At 36.1% G+C, this 19705-nt stretch overlaps 2 protein-coding genes across 2 annotated transcripts; one reads left to right on the top strand and one right to left on the bottom strand.

Annotated features, from left to right (window-relative positions):
• Positions 1-39: 39 nt before the first annotated feature.
• LOC108607475 (intraflagellar transport protein 88 homolog) lies at positions 40-3063 on the bottom strand. Its single transcript, XM_017998319.1, has 6 exons — positions 2965-3063; positions 2707-2906; positions 2422-2662; positions 1631-2366; positions 463-1575; positions 40-231 (listed from the first exon to the last, which is right to left on the bottom strand). The coding sequence occupies exons 1-6, from the start codon at positions 3061-3063 to the stop codon at positions 104-106; spliced, it is 2517 nt and encodes an 838-aa protein (XP_017853808.1). The 3' UTR covers positions 40-103.
• A 1879-nt stretch (positions 3064-4942) lies between these two features.
• Positions 4943-19448, top strand: LOC108608450 (cAMP-dependent protein kinase catalytic subunit 1). Its single transcript, XM_017999828.1, has 2 exons — positions 4943-6803; positions 19374-19448. Exon 1 carries the CDS (start codon positions 5310-5312, stop codon positions 6369-6371), a length of 1062 nt encoding a protein of 353 aa, XP_017855317.1. The 5' UTR covers positions 4943-5309; the 3' UTR covers positions 6372-6803; positions 19374-19448.
• The last annotated feature ends 257 nt before the right edge of the window (positions 19449-19705 follow it).

Genomic DNA, 19705 nt, shown 5'->3' with positions numbered 1-19705 from the left:
TATAGTCGCTCTTTCATAATTTTTCGATAAGCCCTTAACAACTTTGCATTAATTTTAGTAACTTTATATAGTTTATGCCCATTGCTGCTTCAATATTAATTGCTTAAATGGGTAATAAGCTTTCGGCATTCATTTCAGCCTCATCATCGGAATCGTTGCTCTGCTGGGTATGATGCATGCCAGTGCGTGGACGTTCCGCCGGTGGCCCCAAAGGATCCACATGCTGCTTGACTGTCGCATATTTAAATTAATTAAAGTGCAAGCAACTTTATTATAATAATGCTTACCCGCATAGTTGTTGCCGCTTTGCATAAACTGCTCGCTACTAGTGTAGCCAGCTGAACTGGGCATGAGACCAGCAGAGATGTCAGCGTTCTCCGCCATGCGTTCCTCATTCGATGGTCGCAGTGCTGTAAATATTAATTATTGGCTATGAGTTCAACTAGAATTATAGCTGCTTACTTCTAAGACGACTGCTGCCTCTGCCTGAGGTAGCTGAGTTTAGACGCTGCTGCTGGTAGCGCTGCTCGTTCTGTCGCTCCTGCTGCTGCTTTTGCAGCCTGGCATACTCCTGGCCATAGCGCTCATGCAGCTCGCTCATGCCCAAGGACTTGGTCACCTGCATAAGCGCACGCACACACGTGGGATTGTCCGGAAAGCGCGCATAGATCTTTTCAAACATGCCCAGATACTGCTTGGGCGGCAGATAAGAGTTCCTAAAGCAGCTGGCAATGCGCAGCATGAGATTTGCATCATTGGGATTTGCTAGGACTGCACGCTCGTAATAGTAGAGCGCCTTCTCCGTTGCCTGCAGCTTGATGTAGTAGGAGCCAATGGAGCTGGCAATGTTAATGTCGCTCATGTTGATGCGATAAGCTTCGTTGTAGTACTGATTGGCCTGCTGATGATCCTGCAGCTGCTCGTACATGGAGCCAACCTTTTCGAACAGACGTGAGTCTATATCAGCTGCAGAAATGCCCAGCACCTGCAAATATCCTTGTAGCGCGCCAGGACTTGCGCTGGACTTAAAGGCGCCGCCGCTGCTGAGACGACGCTCCTGTAATTTGGCCAGCTGATAGTAGACATGACTATGCTGCACCGAATGCGGCACCATTAGTTGCGCTTTCAGCAGCTCAAACTGCTCCTCAGCCAGCTCAAAGTCCTGCTGCTGCAGCGCCAGCAAACCCAGATTATAGTTGGCTTCAAAGTGCGCCGGCTCCAGCTGCAAAGCGCGCAGCAGGCGCTCCCGAGCCGAGCTAAAGTTTTGCTGCAATATGTCCACCACTCCAGCGTTGACCAAAGCCAAAGTATTTGTTTGCAAACCCAGCTCCTGCAGCTGATTTAAGCAATGTGTGGCCATTTCCAGATTGCCAAGGTTGATGTAAATGAAGCTCAGATTGGTCAGCGCACTGGCTGTCATGGAGCCCTCACTCTTACGATCATACATCTGCAACGTTTCAATGGCCTGATTGACATCGTTTTGGCGCAAATAGACAAGCGCCTTGTTCAGCTCCAGCTCATTGGCTAGCCAGCAGAGATTGGACGTCTTAATGACTTCAATGCACCAGTTGTAGCCTGTGAAAGAGCAGAGACATTAAAGCGGAGCTAAGTGGAGAGCAGACTAACTTACCATCGTTGTAGTTCTCCTCTATCAAAGGCGATATCAAATCCACAATCATATTAATGGAACGCTTTTCCGCATTGCGTCGCTGTTTGGTATATTGAGCCAGTTCATCTGTCTTAAGCGCCTGCAGCACATAACGCTGACTGTCCTTTACATTAGCCGAGCTCTGGGCGGGCTCATTGCGCTGCACATAGCTGCTGCCGGCTTCGGCATCTATGATAGCCACTTCAGCAGCGCCTGGCTCCATATCAGACTGTCCCGTCTGATCAGCCTGCTGCTGCAGTCGTATTATGTTATTCTCGTTCTCCAGATCGCGTTCCGTTTCCATAGACTGCACATCGCACAGCTGACGAAAGCTGCTCTTAATCTTCTCCACATCACCCAGCGCATAATAGCAAAGCACCAAGTGTATGCCGCTGCGTATATCCGCGCGTTCGGACATGATGAACTCAAAGCTAGAAGCTGCATCCGCATATTGAGCCATGCGCACAAATAGGACACCAATGTTTTCGGTAATCTTGAGCCGCAGCTGCTTCTGCGTATTGGGCACCGAGTCCAGCGCCATGCGATACATTTTGATAGCCTTCTTGTGCATGCCCATCTTTAAATAAATGTTGCCCATGTTGAGCTTCAGCTGATTAACATGTGGAAACATTTTGTTCTTGGTCATAATGTTATAAGTGTTCAAAGCCTCAATGTGCATATCATTGTGTTCATACTGCTCCGCCAGATTAAAGAATACCTGCAAGCAATGGGACAGCATGAGAATCGTATTCGTCACTTATTGCTCGACTTACCGCATAGGTCAGATCGAAATTGTGAAATACATTTTCGCCCTGTTTGTCTTGCTCGTGATGCAATATGCGATCCAGTGAGCTGGCATCCTTAGCCTTATTTAGCGCATCTGCTAGCGTAGACTTTACTTCAGCATTTATTTCACCACTGGCACATTTGGCAGCCACACTTTCGGCCAGCACTATAGAAGACTCCAGCAGTTTAACAATCTTGCTCTCCATGTTCTTGTACTTGATCTGTGGACTACACTTTGGCATTAATTAGCACATTCTATATGCGAAACTTACTTGACTTCCTTGGCTGCATCTACAGCTGCATTGGCTGATGATAGCGTCTGCTGCTTCACCTTTTCCAAAAAGAACTGATCGAAGCGCTGTCCGGCCGAGCCATTGCCGCTGGCTGCATAACCCACCGCTCGCACCGCTGTGGAGGGTCTAGCCATAGCTGTCTTGTCTCCAGCAGCTCCTCTGCTCATCAAGTTGCCACGCTAAACAAATGTAAGTTTAAATTAGCAACATTTTTATAACTCTTAGTTGTTACCATACAGTAAACAGTTGTGATGTGGGCGGTCTGCCTGCGGCTGTGGGTGGAGGTGGTGGCGCCGTTGGCGTCTGCACTTTATCATTTACCGACTTTGCACTCATTTTCGTCGAGTTAACTGTTTTAAACTTGTTAATTAAACAATTTCAAGCAAGCAACATAGTACCTCTTGATGTGTTATGGCTGTTTGTTGCCCGGCGTAACCATCGTTGTCAAGCTAATTATTCTTAGCAACGATAACTTTATTTCGCTTGTTATCCAGCTTGCAATGCTTGAATTAAACAATAACTGCCATTTGACCACATCATTTTATCTATCTATCAGTTAATTTTTAAAGCCAACCGAAAAAGTTTATATGCGCCGATAACACAATACAGTTCATCGATAAATGCGTATCATGACCAATGGCGTTGCCACTTTTTGTAAAAGGCACTTGTTTATTAATATGTATAAAAATATGTGCCACTAAATGCAACTTTATAATGATTATTCACTTTTGATTTATATGCAACAGATTAAGCAAACAATTTAATTCACTTTAACAGAAGCATAACATGTTTGCATCGTTCATCTCGCTCACACTTACACCTGCTGTTTGTTGTCGCACCACCCGCATAACGTTAACGCAGATGATACTCGCAGGTATGTTGCGTTCTTTGCATCTCGCTCGCCTTCATTACAGATTTTTCTTGCTGCCCCGTTCGCACGATTTTATTTTTCATTGTGGATAATATGTGCTAGATTTGAACGTTCAAAAAATAATTTGCTGTTAACTGTGGCGGACGTGTCGGGCTTTTTCGCGGTAAATGCGGGTATTTTACTTCTAAGCAAACAAATCGAAAGTGCACAATTCGGTTAAAATTTATGCAAAATATATGCAATATTTCTAAATGTGTTTACAACTGCAAAAAAAATAGAATTAGTTGGAATTAAAGGTAAATTGCCACAAATGCAAATCCAATTGGAGTGTGTGTATGTGTTTTTGTATTTGGTGTATGAGTGTGTATATATGTGTATGTAGAAAAAATCGATTATTCAATCTGTTAACATTTTTATGCACAAAAATAAAAGACGGAAACTAAGTGCAATAAATTAAGAAAATTTTGCATAATGAAAAAATATGCAGGAAAATGTAGAAAACAGCAGCTGAAAAGCGCAGCGACAAATCGAAAAGTAAAATATAGTAGAGAAGTGTATACCTAAAGCAGAACAGCGAGTAAATGAGCGCAAAAACAAGCGCAAAAGCAAAAGAGACAAAAAAGTAAAACGCAATGAATGTGACTGTGTGTGTGTGTGTGTGTAAAAGCAAAACGCAAATGCAAAAACAAAAAACATTAAATAATTATTTATGGCTTAGGCAGCCGCAAGTGTGAGTGAGAGCGCAACATATGACGGCCATCAGCTGTTTTCACATTGATCATCAGTGTGTTTGTTTCTTTGTGTTTGTTTTTATTATTTCATTTGTTTAGTTGTTGTAGTTTCGAGTGAGCTACGCTTTGATTTTTTGCGACGCGCTAATTAATGCAAATTTGTATATTTATTGTGTTAACTATTTGACTTTTAATTGCTTGCAAACACAAACAAATGCAAAAACAAAGTCATAACAAAGAAACTGCAAAAGCAAATGAAAGAAAAGAAAAACGATAACAAATATTACATACGAATGCTAATTAAAATTCTATAATTTCTCTTTGCAGCTAATAAATATAATTTAATAAATAATATAAAAGGCGGCAAATATAATTTGATTAAAAGTGTAACAACCAAATGATAGTTTAAGGTCAAAAGTGTAAAACTAAAACTAGTTTAAGCAACAAAGTGCAACAAAGTAAATTAAAATTAAAGCAAAGCTATAACTGCTAAGAAGGCAAAAAGCATAAAAAGCAAAAGAAAAAGCAAAAGCAAACAAGTGAAGCGTTTTTTGTCTAATCGAAGACAAAAGCGTGCGAATAATTCATTTTTTAAGTGGTTTAATTAACTCGGCAAAATAGCTAAATCCATTTTGCAATTTCTTAAAAAGAAAAAATCCCATCATAGTTCAGGGACGGGCAGCGGCAGCGGCAGCGGTACTGAGGGCAAGTTACAGCAGCAGCACAGCAGCGAGGAGGAAGGCGGTGGTGCGTGTGGAGGACAGCAGCAAGCAGCCGCCGCTAGCCACAAAATAACGCCGCCTAACACAGCAAGCACCAGCAGCACAACAACAACAGCAGCAGCAGCAACACTCGAGACAACAACAACAGACGCGAAAGGCAGAAAGAGCAGCGAAGTTGCCGCCGCAGAGGAGCCACAAGCTCAAGTCTCCACCAGCGCCACGTTCCGTTTGTCATCGCTAACCGGCACTATATCCAAGATGGGTAACAACGCCACCACATCCAACAAGAAGGTGGATGCCGCCGAGACGGTCAAAGAGTTTCTGGAGCAGGCCAAGGAGGAGTTCGAGGACAAGTGGCGTCGCAATCCAACCAATACGGCGGCGCTCGAGGATTTCGAGCGCATCAAGACGCTGGGCACGGGCTCCTTTGGCCGGGTGATGATTGTGCAGCACAAGCCGACAAAAGACTACTACGCCATGAAGATCTTGGATAAGCAGAAGGTGGTCAAGCTGAAGCAGGTGGAGCATACGCTAAACGAGAAACGCATCCTGCAGGCCATACAGTTCCCATTTCTAGTCTCGTTGCGCTATCACTTCAAGGACAACTCCAATCTCTATATGGTGCTGGAGTATGTGCCCGGCGGAGAGATGTTCTCGCATCTGCGCAAGGTCGGACGCTTCTCGGAGCCCCATTCGCGTTTCTATGCGGCGCAGATTGTGCTCGCCTTTGAGTATCTGCATTATCTCGATTTGATCTATCGCGATCTGAAGCCAGAGAATCTACTGATTGACTCGCAAGGTTATTTGAAGGTCACCGATTTTGGCTTTGCCAAGCGCGTCAAGGGACGCACCTGGACGCTATGCGGCACACCCGAATATCTGGCGCCCGAGATTATCTTGTCCAAGGGCTACAACAAGGCCGTGGACTGGTGGGCGCTGGGCGTGCTCGTCTATGAAATGGCCGCCGGCTATCCACCGTTCTTTGCAGACCAGCCCATACAGATCTATGAGAAAATCGTGTCCGGCAAGGTGCGTTTCCCCTCGCACTTTGGCTCCGATCTGAAGGATCTGCTGCGCAACTTGCTGCAAGTGGATCTGACCAAGCGCTATGGCAATCTGAAAGCGGGCGTCAATGATATTAAGAATCAAAAATGGTTTGCCTCCACAGACTGGATTGCGATCTTCCAAAAGAAAATTGAGGCACCGTTCATTCCGCGGTGTAAAGGGCCCGGCGACACAAGCAATTTCGACGATTACGAGGAGGAGGCGTTGCGAATTTCTAGCACCGAAAAATGCGCCAAGGAGTTTGCTGAATTCTAGAAACAAAAAAGCACAATATACATCACATTATCACATTTATTATTGTGGTTGTTGTTGTTGTTATTGTTGTTGCTGCTGTTGTTGTTGCCAACACAATTCATCTTCGTTACCATCAATCGTCGTTGTTGTTGATGTTGTTGCTATTGTCGTCGTCGTCTCGTCTATATGTCTACTACTTACCAACTATACAGCTACAGCTATAACTACAACTACAACTACTACTATAGCCTATAACTACTACAACTACAACAAATAATTCAAATGGAAACTAAGCTACAACAACTACTCATCGTGTCTAATTTGGAACATCAATCATCAATACATCAATACGAACAACATCAATACGTCAGTACAGCAGCAACTACAACTGCATTTTTCAATTTTTGGATTTTATTTATCCAACAAAACGGCCGCTATAATTAACAACAAACTGTAAGTACTACAACTATTTTATTTTTTACTTTATATTTATGCACATTTTTTATTTAATTTACAAACATATAGTATGATAATTATGTACAAAAAGTAAATGGAAATGCAAAAAGGTCAAAGAAGTTTGCTGCAGTTACTAAAAAACAGAATCAGATTGTTTTTTTTTTTTAATATCATATCAACATAATATTCTAGATTTTATTTATTTATTTTTGAAAGAAATTTACAAGCTTGAAGCCTTAGTGATTGCTTAATATTTTTTAAAAATATCTCAAAATAAATAAAATATTTAATTTAATATTCAAGATTTTATTTATTTATTTTTGAAACGAATTTACAAATTTTCTGAATATTGAATATTAGTGATTGCTTAATATTTTTTAAAAATATTCCAAAATTAATAAAATATTTATTTTAATTTCATTTACAATCCTATAATATCAAATATATATAAAAAGTAAATTAAATGCAAAATAAAGCAAATTGCATTAAAGCTACTTCCTAAATTCTACTCCATTATTTTTGCTTTGTTAACATATTATTTACTTGACTGCCTTTACTTGTTGATACTTAACATTGTTTTGTATTTGTTAATCGAACTTGTTGATTCCAAGAACTTTATAATATGTTTAGACTTACAACTGTTTTCTGAAAAATTCTTGCCAAGCTGCCAAACTGTCTTTTAAGAATAGATAGCACTATTTGCTGCGGTATTTTCCTATTTACTTAACACCAAAATTTCTTGTGTATTTGTTACTCTTTGGATCAGCAAACTATTAATTATTTTCCAGCGTTTCGCGTTAGCTCTGAAAAGTATAAAAACAAATTTGATTGATTGCTATTTGTTTGGACAATGCCAGCGAGTAGTTGATTAAACACAAGAAGAGTGCGCTGCGCGCGAGCGCGCGAGCTGCGCAGCCCACGGCCGATGAGACACGTTTGTGCGCTCATTGAGTTTATCAAGCAAGCTGTCTGTCTCTCATTCTCGCTCTCATGCCGTCTCACTTGCGCTCATTGCTCGCGTTCCGGTCATTCTTTTAATTAGTTTCACTCACTGCAGCTGTTAAGGCGAGTGATTTGATATTTCTCGGCATACACAAGCTACACTGAGCGAAAAGTAGTTAACATAACTAAAAGATAACAAAATAGCAAATTTAAGTGTTTTAAATAAATATAAAAATAAGCACGTTTTATAGCTATGAATTCAGACAATATAAGATGACAAATTTTGAGGATATAATAATAAATTAAAGGCACGTTTATTGCTATAAATTCCCACAACAAAAGGTGACAAAGTTTAGAAATTTTTAAAATAATAATATGCTTTTGATTAGTGTTTAAGCGTATTTTATTGTTTAGGCTTTCTACTATTATTTTTAATACATTATTTTTTGTCAGTGTATTAGCACATTTTGTTGAGGGTGGGCAGGGTGCGCTGTTTAGGCCGCGTTATCCGCAACTTTAGGCCCACATGTGCTGCACATGTTTGTTGCCAGTCGAATAAAATCGACTACGTGCTTCTGGGTTAAGTAGTTGAATTTTTTGGTATTTATTTTGGAGAACATAATGCCCCCAGATAATAACTGTCAGAGTCGAAAGGGTTACGAACAAGACAAGCCAAAGCATGAATCAGCTTTAGTACATGATTTAACAGCTGTTGATAAGTGATAAGCGGGGATTCACATAATTAACAAGCGTTTAATTTGTTACAGCACCAGCTAAATGTTTAAAGTATTATGTGAGTAATAGCATTAAGTAAAGCGCATATAAAGCAGTTAGATTGAAGTTTCTCTATTCAGCTTTAGTTCAACTCATTTGACAGTTTGTGTGTTTTTCTCAAATTGCAGATTGCACAACTGATTTGTAAACTGAAAAGTGTAAACGGCAATTTGTATTTTGTTTAATTAAGCGGGCTATTAAATAACAACTGTTATTCTGTTGTTGTTTGCATTATAAAATCAGCAAAAAGTTTCAGGCTCTCATTTGTGCGGGCGCGCGCACACATTGAAAACAATTTTTCGCAATTAAAGTAGCAATTAACAAAGTTAACAAATTGCTTTGCAACTAAAATTTATAATTAATGTTTTTAAATGCTGGCGTTTTAAATATTTAAGCTGCCATTCGCTCTCGCTCTCTCTCTCCTTCGCTCTTTTGTTGCGTGTTTTACTCTTTTAGTTTGATTAAAAGTTTTGCGTGCTTCATATTTATCAAACGCCCACAATTTGCATTGAACTTTGCGTTTAACCAAAAGCTGTAAATAAATAAATATAATGACTGCAGTTATTTACACTTGACCCCATTGATTACTTCGCTTTTGTTTATTGTATATAACCAACTGCTCTAAACAAATCAAATAGAAAGCCAAAATATATAAATTTGCGTGTTTACAGCCCATTAGCTAAAACTACATTATATTATTTATATTCATTTTGCATATATGTGCTCAAAGTCAAGTCATAATTTATAAATATATATATATATTGTTATATTAAAAATAATGCTTACATTTTTAAACATTATATATATATATAATATTATATAGGCCTATTGTAACCTTCAGCTCAAATTTTTGCTGCATAGCATAATCGACTGGCCGTGACCTTGTCTGACCTTTTGATAGCTTGTCGTTGCTTTTGCGCTTCTTGTATTTGTTTTGCTTATTTATCTTTTATATTCCATTCATGTGACACATTTTTGCCTGCACCAATTTTTTATTGGCACTAATTAATGTTTTCACTTTAATTTGGCAAACAACAAAATTATTGTTCATCAATCATTTCGCTTTTGTTCGAGCTCTCTCTGTTAATAATTTTAGGCCACGCTATTAGCACTTTAAGCATTTACTTATTTACATAGGCCAACAAAGTGCTCAATGAATTTGCTTTGTAATCGTTTATCAATGCGCTGGACTTAGAATTTTGCCTTCAAAGTGGTTCAAGGTATTAAATTGGGTCAGACTAGAGTATATGATAAAAAACTAAAATGTGGAGCAAATTAAAATTAAATATGAAAATTAGCTTAAAAAAAAATTAAAATTGCATATACAATAAATAATGTAGAAAATTTTTAACTTTATATTTAAATAAATATAAAATTAGTTTAAAAAAAATTAAATTAAGCATACATATATGTATTAAATAAATATGAAATAAGAATAAATATGTATTAAATAAATATGAAAGTTTAAAAAAATTAAAACGATAAGTAAAGTATATAATATATATTTTTTACATTATTTAACGTTTTAATTTTTTTTTAACTAATTTTCATATTTATTTAATTTTAGTTTGTTTGAAATTTAATTTTGTCGAAGTAAAGTTAAAAATGTTGTACATTATTTAATTTTTTATCAATATATATGTAAATAAAAATTCTTTATTTTATATATTTAACTTTATTTTTATTTGTTAAAAATATTTTTTTTATTTTAGAATAAATGTATATATATTTTTTTTATATACAATATATATTTAATTATTCTGTTATTTGCTGAATTATTGTTTTGCAAACTAAAAACAATTTCATATGCATATTTATATTTTATTTATGCTGTGCTTTGACTTTACATTAAATTAATAATTAGAGCACAGAAATTTAGCTGCTTACTCCCAATACTTAGTCTGAACCCCAAGAATTTAGCTCTGCCCCATTTGTTTAGCTGCAACATAAGATGGCAGCAATTTGTTGCTTCTCAAGTGCGGGTGGTTAACTTAACTTTAATAAGCTGTGAATTGAGGTCATATTTGTCTGGCCTGCGCTTACTAATTAGTATGTTGTTGTCTAAAGTTCAAATCACAGTTGGATGCCACACTCTAGCCAAACTAGTAGCTGCAGCTAAACTTGTTTTAGCACTCGGTCGAGTCTGACGCTGGAGCAAGTCACATAAATCTCTCAGGCAAACTAAAGTGCAACTGCCAACGCCAACGTCAGTCGCTGGCTGAGACGCCAAAGACGCTGTCGCTGTCTCTGGGGCAACTGCAAATGCAATGACAGTTAGTTTCGACTGTATGTGTGTGTGTGTGTGTGTGAAGCAGACAGACTAGGCGGACAGCCTTGTAACAGTGCCCTCAAATTTACTTGCAAACACGCACGCGCTGCAGCAACAAAAACAACAACAATCGCAATAGTTATAGCACTGACAATACATAAAAAAAAAAAAACATAAAACAATGCGCGCAATTAAAAGCGAACAAGAGTAGGCGTCAACGAATTTTTTTTTGCATAAAAGTGATGTAAACAAATTATATAAATGTCAAGCAAGTTGCTAGAAAAATAGTTAAATAATTTGTTATAAAATTTAAATGCAGTTTACAAGCTAATCATATATATATATTTGAAAATTATTTATAAGTAAGCTAAAAATTAAAACTAGCTAACAAGTTAACATATTTTAATTACAAAAAATTATTAAATAACAAACAAAGCTCAAACGCTGAATAAAAAACAAATTTGCGCTTCAATTTCTCTTTTACTATTATTTAAAATGTTGCAAAATATAATAAAAAATATTTTGTTGCATTGCTATAACAACTTAATGCTTAAAAAGTTAATTTAACAATTTAAAATACTTATTTTTATTATCGAAAACTTAAAGCTACAATTTGCGTATAGTTCAGTTGTATATACAAACATATTTGTCTGTATATTTCAGACAATAAATAAATACAGTTGTTCAAGCCTGTCTGTTTTGTTAGTGATGACACAATTATTGCAGTTTTGTATGTATTCGCATTATTTTTTGTCAAGGGTATACGCATTGATCATTAATTCTTAACGCGCTGCGTCGTCAACGCGTCGTATGAGCAATGTTTATGTCTAGCGTTTAGCTAACAAACGCATTGCGCATAAATTATAAACATTTTGTTGCTAGCTTTATATTCGCAAACAATAATAAAAAAGAAGACAAAACGAGTTTTGCGTTAAATGCAATGAAAATAAAAATGAAATAAAAGTGTGAGGCATTTAAATTGAGAGAGAGAGAGAGAGAGAGAACAAAATCATCATTTAAATAACGCACACATTGCTTCAGTCGTCGCCATGTTGAGTCTGTTCAAAAAAATTGTATAAATTTTTGTGTGTTTGCAATTGTTGTTGCTTTTTTTTATATTTTTTTTAGTGACTATATGAGCGCTACATTTAGCTCAATTTGTGTGCTGTCTCTGCTGCTCTCTCTCTCGCTCTTTACCTGGCTAAATTTGCAACGCTTCAGCGCTTCAGTTTAAACATTTTTCAGTGCCAAGCAATTTCGTATACAGAATTTATAAGAATGAAATAGAATTTTGTACGCCACTGTAAAAGGCTTACACATTATTTAGCCAGCATTAGTGCTTAGAATTAGCTTGGTTAGTGCTGTTAGCTTAGCTTATTTCAAGCTAGATTTAAAGTTAAAATATTTGCATATATGTGCATATATTCATATTAATTAACAATATAAACAACTTAAAATAAAAATAAAAGTGTTTATTTAGCATATTCTAGCATTTTTGCTGTACGTAACTTTAACGAAATATTTTTAAAATATTTTATGGCATTTGAATGAGCAACTTGTTTTTAATTTTTGTTCCTCTTTTTTATGTAAACTTTAAACTTTATTATTTTAGTGCATTTATTTTGTAATTGATAGCAAATTTTCAAAATGTAGCAAGTTTAAAATAAAATAGTTTAGTCTGCAATTAAAAATTAAAATAGTTGTTAGGCTATGCTGCTGTTATTTAAATGATAAATATTATAGCATAATAATAGCTAAAATATTAATTGTAGTATTTGATAATTTTCTATTTATATTTTAGCTGCTTTTTATTCAAAATATGGCAACACTGGCTGGAATATTGCATAAGAAATTGCTTGTCAACTTATCTTAATGACAACGCAATTGTTTTTATTGATGTTGCATAATTATTGATAACAATTGTTGCTAAAATTCGCACAGCTCTCTCGATCTTATCAACAACGGCAAAGCCCAAAAGATTTTATTTAAAGTTGTGGCTGTTGAAACTAAAGCCAAGACAACAACAAACAAAACAGTTAATGGGCCAAGCGCCTAATGCGGTTCGTTCTCAAGTTTATTGTTTGGGCCCAAGTCGAAGTCGTTAGCCCAGCTGTGAAATGGGTTAAGAATATGCACCCCAGAGCTATCGCCTTACATAATGCATTCATTTTTTGGCCTGATAACGCCCACAACATCAAGCTAACTGTTTATGTGTGTGTGTGTGTGCAATTACTGTTATACATAGTTTGAAGCGATTCGTGTGCCTAATTGAATTTACTGGAATCGATGCTATAAAGCAGCCCCCACCCCCGCCGCCCACACACACACACACACACAAATGACGTGTAATCAATAATAATTTGTATTTCGTTTTATTTTGCTGCGTTGACGTTACGTAGCATGGCAGCTGGGCGTGGCCAAGTGGGCGTGTATGCTTGTCTGTCTGTCCGTCCGTCCGTCCGTCTGCATGCAAGCCAAATGCTAAGGCAGGTGCTTGCCAGCAAATTAATTGAGTCTATTTTCTTTTTTTTTTTGTTTTTCTTTTTGCTGCTGCTGATGTCGCTGTCACTTGACTACAAGCTAAAGTGTAATTATTGATTAATTATTTACTGGCGCTATGGCATTACACTAGGCAGCAAAGTTAGGTAATAAAATTGCAGCAAATTCAATAAGCATAAAATATAAATAAATTGAAGAATAAATTTAAGCATAAAAAATATAGATAAATTAAAAAATAAATTTAAGCATTTCAAAATATAAATAAAATATAAAAAATTATTTTGTTGCTGCTGTATTTTTTAGCAAATTATCTTTACACTGTGCAGCAAATTTAAAAGGCATAAAATATATGAATTAATTACATATGCAGCAAACTTAAGCATTTAAAAATATAAATAAATTTTTTGTTGTGCAGTGTAAGTCATTTTAGCTGCTGCCATAAATTATATTTACACTGTGCAGCAAATTTAAGCATAAATAATTATTTTGTTGTGCAGTGTAACGCACTTAACGCTGCTCTATATAATTTGCAGATAATATGCAAAAATTATCTACACATCATTATGGCCAAATTTATTTAATATTTAGCTGCTGCTTGTGAAGCACGTTCGAGTTTTTAAATTTTATTATAATTTGGCTAAGCTAAGGTTGCGCTGCTTTTAGTTTTGTGCGTAACCTTGAGCACACTAGGCGTATACGCTATAACGCATACGCAACGTTGCCCACGCATACACTTCAGTTGAGTTGAGTTTGAGTGCCAGCAACAGATAAATGTAATTACTGTCTTATCATAATTAACAGTAAAACGAGAGAAAGGAAAACAGCATAATAAAAAAAAAAGCATAGCAAGGAAATAAAACAACAAGTGTTGGAGAATGAAAAGGGCCAGCAGGCAATATAATAATGACGAGCAGACACACACACACAAGTGCACTTTGCCGCATGTATGTGTGTGTGTGTGTGAAAGAGCAAGCAACAGCTTCCTTTTTTGCCTGCCAGCGCTCAAAGTTGTTGTTGCTGCCGCTTTTTGCTGTTTCAAATTTAATTTAATTTTATTGCAGCACCAGCAGAAACTGCCTCGCTCGCTCACACACTATTGCTCTCTCTCGCTCACTCGAGATTTGTTCTGACACTACTCGAATTTACAAGAGCTAACCAGTTTTTCAACTTTGCTTAATTGAATCAAATTGCATTTTGTTTGTGGTTAAGCCCAAAAATTGCAGCGACCATTTAATTGAATCATAAAATATATAGTGCAATAAATTAATTGAAAAAGCGCACATGCAGATTCAAAACTTTTGAATCGTTCTTTATTTTTATATATACTGTATATTTATTTTATGAAATGCAGCAACACTTGAATTAAATTTATTAAATTTCTTAAAGCTTTCAATGCGCTCGCGTTCGCTGTAAATTTCCCTCTGGCTTGTCTTTGTCGAGGATGCCACAGTGTGTTGCGTTAATTGCCCCATGCGCGCGCAAGTTGCCACAAACGCCCACACGCCGCCACAACTGTGGAGCTTGCAACATCGCTGAGCACTGAGAGCTTGCGGGCTCAAGTTGTTTGCCACATGCCTCAGCTCAGTTCGCCGCTGCTGCTTGCTCTTTAATTACTTTCGTAGTTAATTTGGTTACAACAAAAGCGACGCAAAAATTGAAAATTCACATTTAATGCGCTCAAAATGTTTTTTCAGCTGCGCTGCGCTGCGCTGCTCTTCCTGTTTCCTGTTTCATTTCCAGCCTGAGCGTAGAGTAGACATTTTCCCTTTATTAAAAGCAAAACAAACAAAAATTTCATTTTAATTGATTTGCCTGTAAGTGCTTCATCGATTTTTTTGTTTGCTGCAAAAATTTCCACACACATTTCATGCTTTTTTTTTTTTTATTTTGATTATTGTCTGTTGAAATTTGATTTGGATTTCAAAGTCAATAAGTTTATTGACATTCCATCCGCTCTCGGCCCCAGACGCAATTTCGAATTGTTTTATACTTTTAATTTCGTTTGATTATTTTCATTGCCTCTCAAAAGTTTTCCACGCCCAGCCCGTACAGAAGTATTTATTAAAAAAGTTGAGAGCGCTATCCCGCAGGCGAAGGCAATATACTGATGAATTGTTAAACTGAATCTGCAATTTTTTTTTTCCTTTGCTGTTTATTGAACTCGCACACTGTCGTCATTCATTTATTTAAAAAGACAACGAACGCCAAAGCGCAGCTCGCAATGAACTCAATACAATTTCTTAAGTGGTCCCAATGAGCTGCGTCTGTCTGTCTGTTGAGCATCGTGTAGAAGGCCGAGAGTGCGTGTAATTGAATCGCAATAGGTGAAAAAACTTTTGAATACATCTTTTAATATTTTTGTATACACTGTATATATTTTATAAAATGCAGCAACACTTGAATTAAGCCAAGAGCTAACTAGTTGTTGCTAAGTGGCCGCGCGGCAATCAAATGAATGCAAAAAGCCTTGAGAGAGTTCAACAACCATCGATGCGAGCATTCAAAATCGTTCAGTATGCTTAGAATATGCAATATATAGAGCTATAGCAGCTTTCCATTTGCTTTTGATTAGTTTCAAGCTGTTGCTATTCAAAAAACATTAGCAGTTAATTTATTAGCAGTGGCTTGGGGGGTTGTTGCCCTCTCCTCTCTCACTTAGGCTAGATCATAATAATTAATGCCGCAGTTTGTCTATAGAACTTATAAGTAGAGCAACTGACTCATGATCAAATGTTTCAAATTTATTTTCAATAATTAAAAAGCTCTAACAGTTCATCTAAGTCAAACAATGAGATTGTGTTTTTATTTTTAATAATTTGTAAGCGTTTAGCTAAGTCAGCTAAAGAAAAATTTCAACGCAATTCGAAGTGCATTTTTATTATTTAGCTAAATATTTTTTATTGTATTTAATTAATTTTTTATAAACATTTTATTATAACGTTTTCTTTAATTCTGATTTGTATTTGTTAGAAAATTCTTTATAAATTTTATTTAAGTCAAACAATGAGTTTGTGTTTTTATTTTTAATAATTTGTAAGCGTTTAGCGAAGTCTGCTAAAGAAATAAATAAATAAATAGAAATAAGAAAATTTCCAGCTATTAATTGAGCAATTCGAAGTGCATTTTTATTTATTTTATGCTTTAATATGCTCACAGCATTAGTTAAATATTTTTTATTGTATTTTTTTTTAAAAAAATAAAAAATTTTTTTAATTCCTTAATAACATTTAAATTTCATTGTTTTTTAATTCTGATTGTATTTGTTAGGCAATTCTTATTAACTTTTATTCATCTCAACTGTTCTGTACTGAGCTCATAAAAATTATACACATTAGAACAATTTATTATAAATTTTATGCTCGAATAATTTGCAACAACACCTGAAGCTCTTGATTGCAACATATTTGACCTACAGGCAATGACAAAAATGTTGCTTTGAACTGAGAACAAGAAATTTGCTATTAAGCTGAATATAAATTAAATTATATAAGCAAAGAGCTACAAAATATGCACACACACACACACACACACACACACGCATAAAAAATAATAATAACATTTTAATAAATCAAGAATGAGCAACAGTCTCTACTAAATATATATTTATACAAGATACAGTGGTAGACGCAAATATTATGAAAAACAAAAATTGTTGCTGGCAATTCGCAAAAACTATTTTTGTGCACACAGACATGTGTGTGAGTGTGTGTGTGTGTATTTATTTATGTTGTTGCTTGTCTGTTTGACATGTCTCTCAGGGTTTTAGCTTGTCGTTTCATTTTGTCTGCCTGTCATCTTATAATGCTCGAGCCGCCCTGCGCCTCAGACTGTTTACATTTTATTAAAGCAAAGGCCATAAAGTATATTGAAATCAAACTGCTAGCTAAATTATTTACAGTTCAATGCACTATTTTTATGGAAAATAAAAGACGCTAGCAATAGTTTAGCTTATCTGTTGGTTTTATCTATATGCTGCTTATTGAACTTGCGCGTGACATAGTCCGCATTCATTGTTTGCTATTGTGGAGCAAACAATTGCCCCTAACCTCGCCCACCACTCCACCCCCCCCACACATGCAAATTAGCGACTTTTATCTCTCGCTTGTAGTTCGCTTTACGCTCTTCAGCTTGTTGATTTGCCCCCAGGTGGTAATTACGCATTTTTAAAATGGAACTTGAAGTTAACGGCCAGTTCCATAAGCAGTAAGCGAGAGAGAGAGAGACAAAAACACATTTATGTGGCCTTTTTAAAAATGCACAAAAGACGCTAAGAAAACATAAAGCAACCGACTATGGCTATTCAGAGAATCCGCTCGCTCGCTTGGCATTTTACAGTTATGTCAGCACTGCAGTCAGCACACACACAGCTACACTTATATACATACATTATGTATAAAGTAAAGTTGCGCTCTAGTTAGCTTGTGACAACTTTTGATAAGCCTTAAGTTAGTCGCACTTACTTACTAATTTGTTAGAGAATTGTTTGTTTAGATATGAAACGTTAGTCAAGGTAGCATGACATTTATTTGATTTATAAATTATAAACATTGCTATAATAATGTTAAGCAATTGTTATTTTTAATAATTAGCTTAGTTTTATTTTAAAGCAGCGCTGCAAATGATTTAATTAGAATTAAACAATTGAAATAAAGTTGAGCTGCAGGCTCTAATAAAAATTATATTTGGTATATTTTTCAATTGTAAATTATTTTCAATTCCTAACTGCTTTATTTTTGAAACGTTGACATAATCTACAATAATTATTGTCCTAGTCCATTTTTTTTTTATTAATATTTACAATAGCCCTATATACTTATCACTACTGCCTCATAGTTTATTACACAGGCCCAACAACTTGAAATTTAATTTAATTGCATAGCTTGTAAATCAACTGCATTGATAAGCATTTGTTATAAATTTGCTGTCAGGGCTGACTAACATACATATATTTTTATTGCTAGCTTTGAGCATAGACAGACCAAAATTGTAATTACAATTTATAATAACTGCAAGGCAAATTGCTGCCAAAATTTAGTCATGTGTAATATACATTTAATTGCTTTTGAAAATATTAAATTTGCAGTCAGTACAAGTCTAAGAAAGTTGATAATGAACTTGTAATTATTTGAAACTCGAGTGCCAAAGTCTTAACATGTTATGTTAAGAGCAGCTGCAGCTGTAAGCTGCTTACAGCGCGCTGTTATGTTTGTGTGTGAGTTTCTTAGCATTCAGCTTCAAGTGCTGCTGAGCATAACAAATGCTGCTCGATAAATTTGTTACCTGACACTCGCCCCGCCCCCACTTTTCGCACTTTATTTGACGGCTTATGTAACTAACAGTGCTGCTGGCTCAGCTTAGCGCATGCAATACAAATACCCATAAAGCAATGTATATAATATACTTTATACACTTTACTATGCGGTATTATATATCATGGCATGGCTCTTCAATTTTATTGTTATTGTTGTTATTGCTGCGTGGGTGCCGCCGCCGCCGCCGTCTTCTCTCTAACGGCTTTTGTTTCAGTCCTAAAAGCGCCGCCAGCTAACACACAAAAACGTTTGCTGTCTTTTTTTTTTATCTTGCTGTTGCTTTGTTGTTTGATTTTGTGCAAAAAGAGAGAGAAAAACAAAACTAATTTCATTTACATACAAAACAGCGCGCTGCTGTTTTTTTCTGCTGACGTCATAAGCATCGCAGTCCAGACTGCTGTTTGCTACTGATAAGGCGCTAAATCTATAAAAGAATATTACATGCGACCCAATCATAACGAGTTTATGTGCCATAAACTTGGCTTAGATATTTATAGCCTTGGCCTGGCCTGGCCTGGCCTGGCCTGGTCGCTTGTAATTAGCACACAAGTCTAAATAATTGACCCCAGCATGCGAAGTTGCTGCTGCTGCTGCTGCTGCTGTTTGAGTTGAAGAAACTGAAATAGGAAGTTATTAACGCATAAACTTGGCCGCTGCCAAGGCTAAAACAAACGGCAACTGGCAAAAACAAAAACCAGAAGCAGATTTGCATATATCTTAGCATTTTGGCATAAACTAATAAACTATTTTGATTTTGATAACTGCTTACAGTGCGTACACGCTAGCGGCGACTTTCTATGAATGCGAACTGTTACTTCAAACTGATGATGAACCAAAACTGATGAGCACAACCCACAACCAAAACAAAACAAAATTCAACTTAATGGCATTAATAATGGATATATTATGATAAAGTTCAGAGATTGCGGAACAAGCTAAACAAAATCAAGTAAACAATTAATAGCATTATGCATTAAATAATCATTCATAACATATAGCGTATAGTATAACCACGAGACTACAGAATATTTAGTTGTAAAGTAAATAGTTTAGTTTAACTGAAACACAAACAAACAACATAATGCAAACATTTATTATAAAAG

The sequence above is a fragment of the Drosophila busckii genome, chromosome 2L (assembly GCF_011750605.1).
Source record: "Drosophila busckii strain San Diego stock center, stock number 13000-0081.31 chromosome 2L, ASM1175060v1, whole genome shotgun sequence".
Classification (NCBI taxonomy): Eukaryota; Metazoa; Arthropoda; class Insecta; order Diptera; family Drosophilidae; genus Drosophila; species Drosophila busckii.
Note: the sequence above shows the minus strand (reverse complement) of the source record. Positions and strands in the feature narration are given on the sequence as shown.

What these genes read in the sequence shown, in the direction of transcription:
- LOC108607475 (XM_017998319.1), bottom strand. Translation starts at nt 3,063, where the DNA reads ATGAGTGCAAAGTCGGTAAATGATAAAGTGCAGACGCCAACGGCGCCA. An exon ending in CCACATCACAACTGTTTACT is followed by an intron (nt 2,907 to 2,964) that starts GTATGGTAACAA and finishes ACATTTGTTTAG; the next exon opens with CGTGGCAACTTGATGAGCAG. An exon ending in AGAGGAGAACTACAACGATG is followed by an intron (nt 1,576 to 1,630) that starts GTAAGTTAGTCT and finishes GCTCTTTCACAG; the next exon opens with GCTACAACTGGTGCATTGAA.
- LOC108608450 (XM_017999828.1), top strand. Translation starts at nt 5,310, where the DNA reads ATGGGTAACAACGCCACCACATCCAACAAGAAGGTGGATGCCGCCGAG.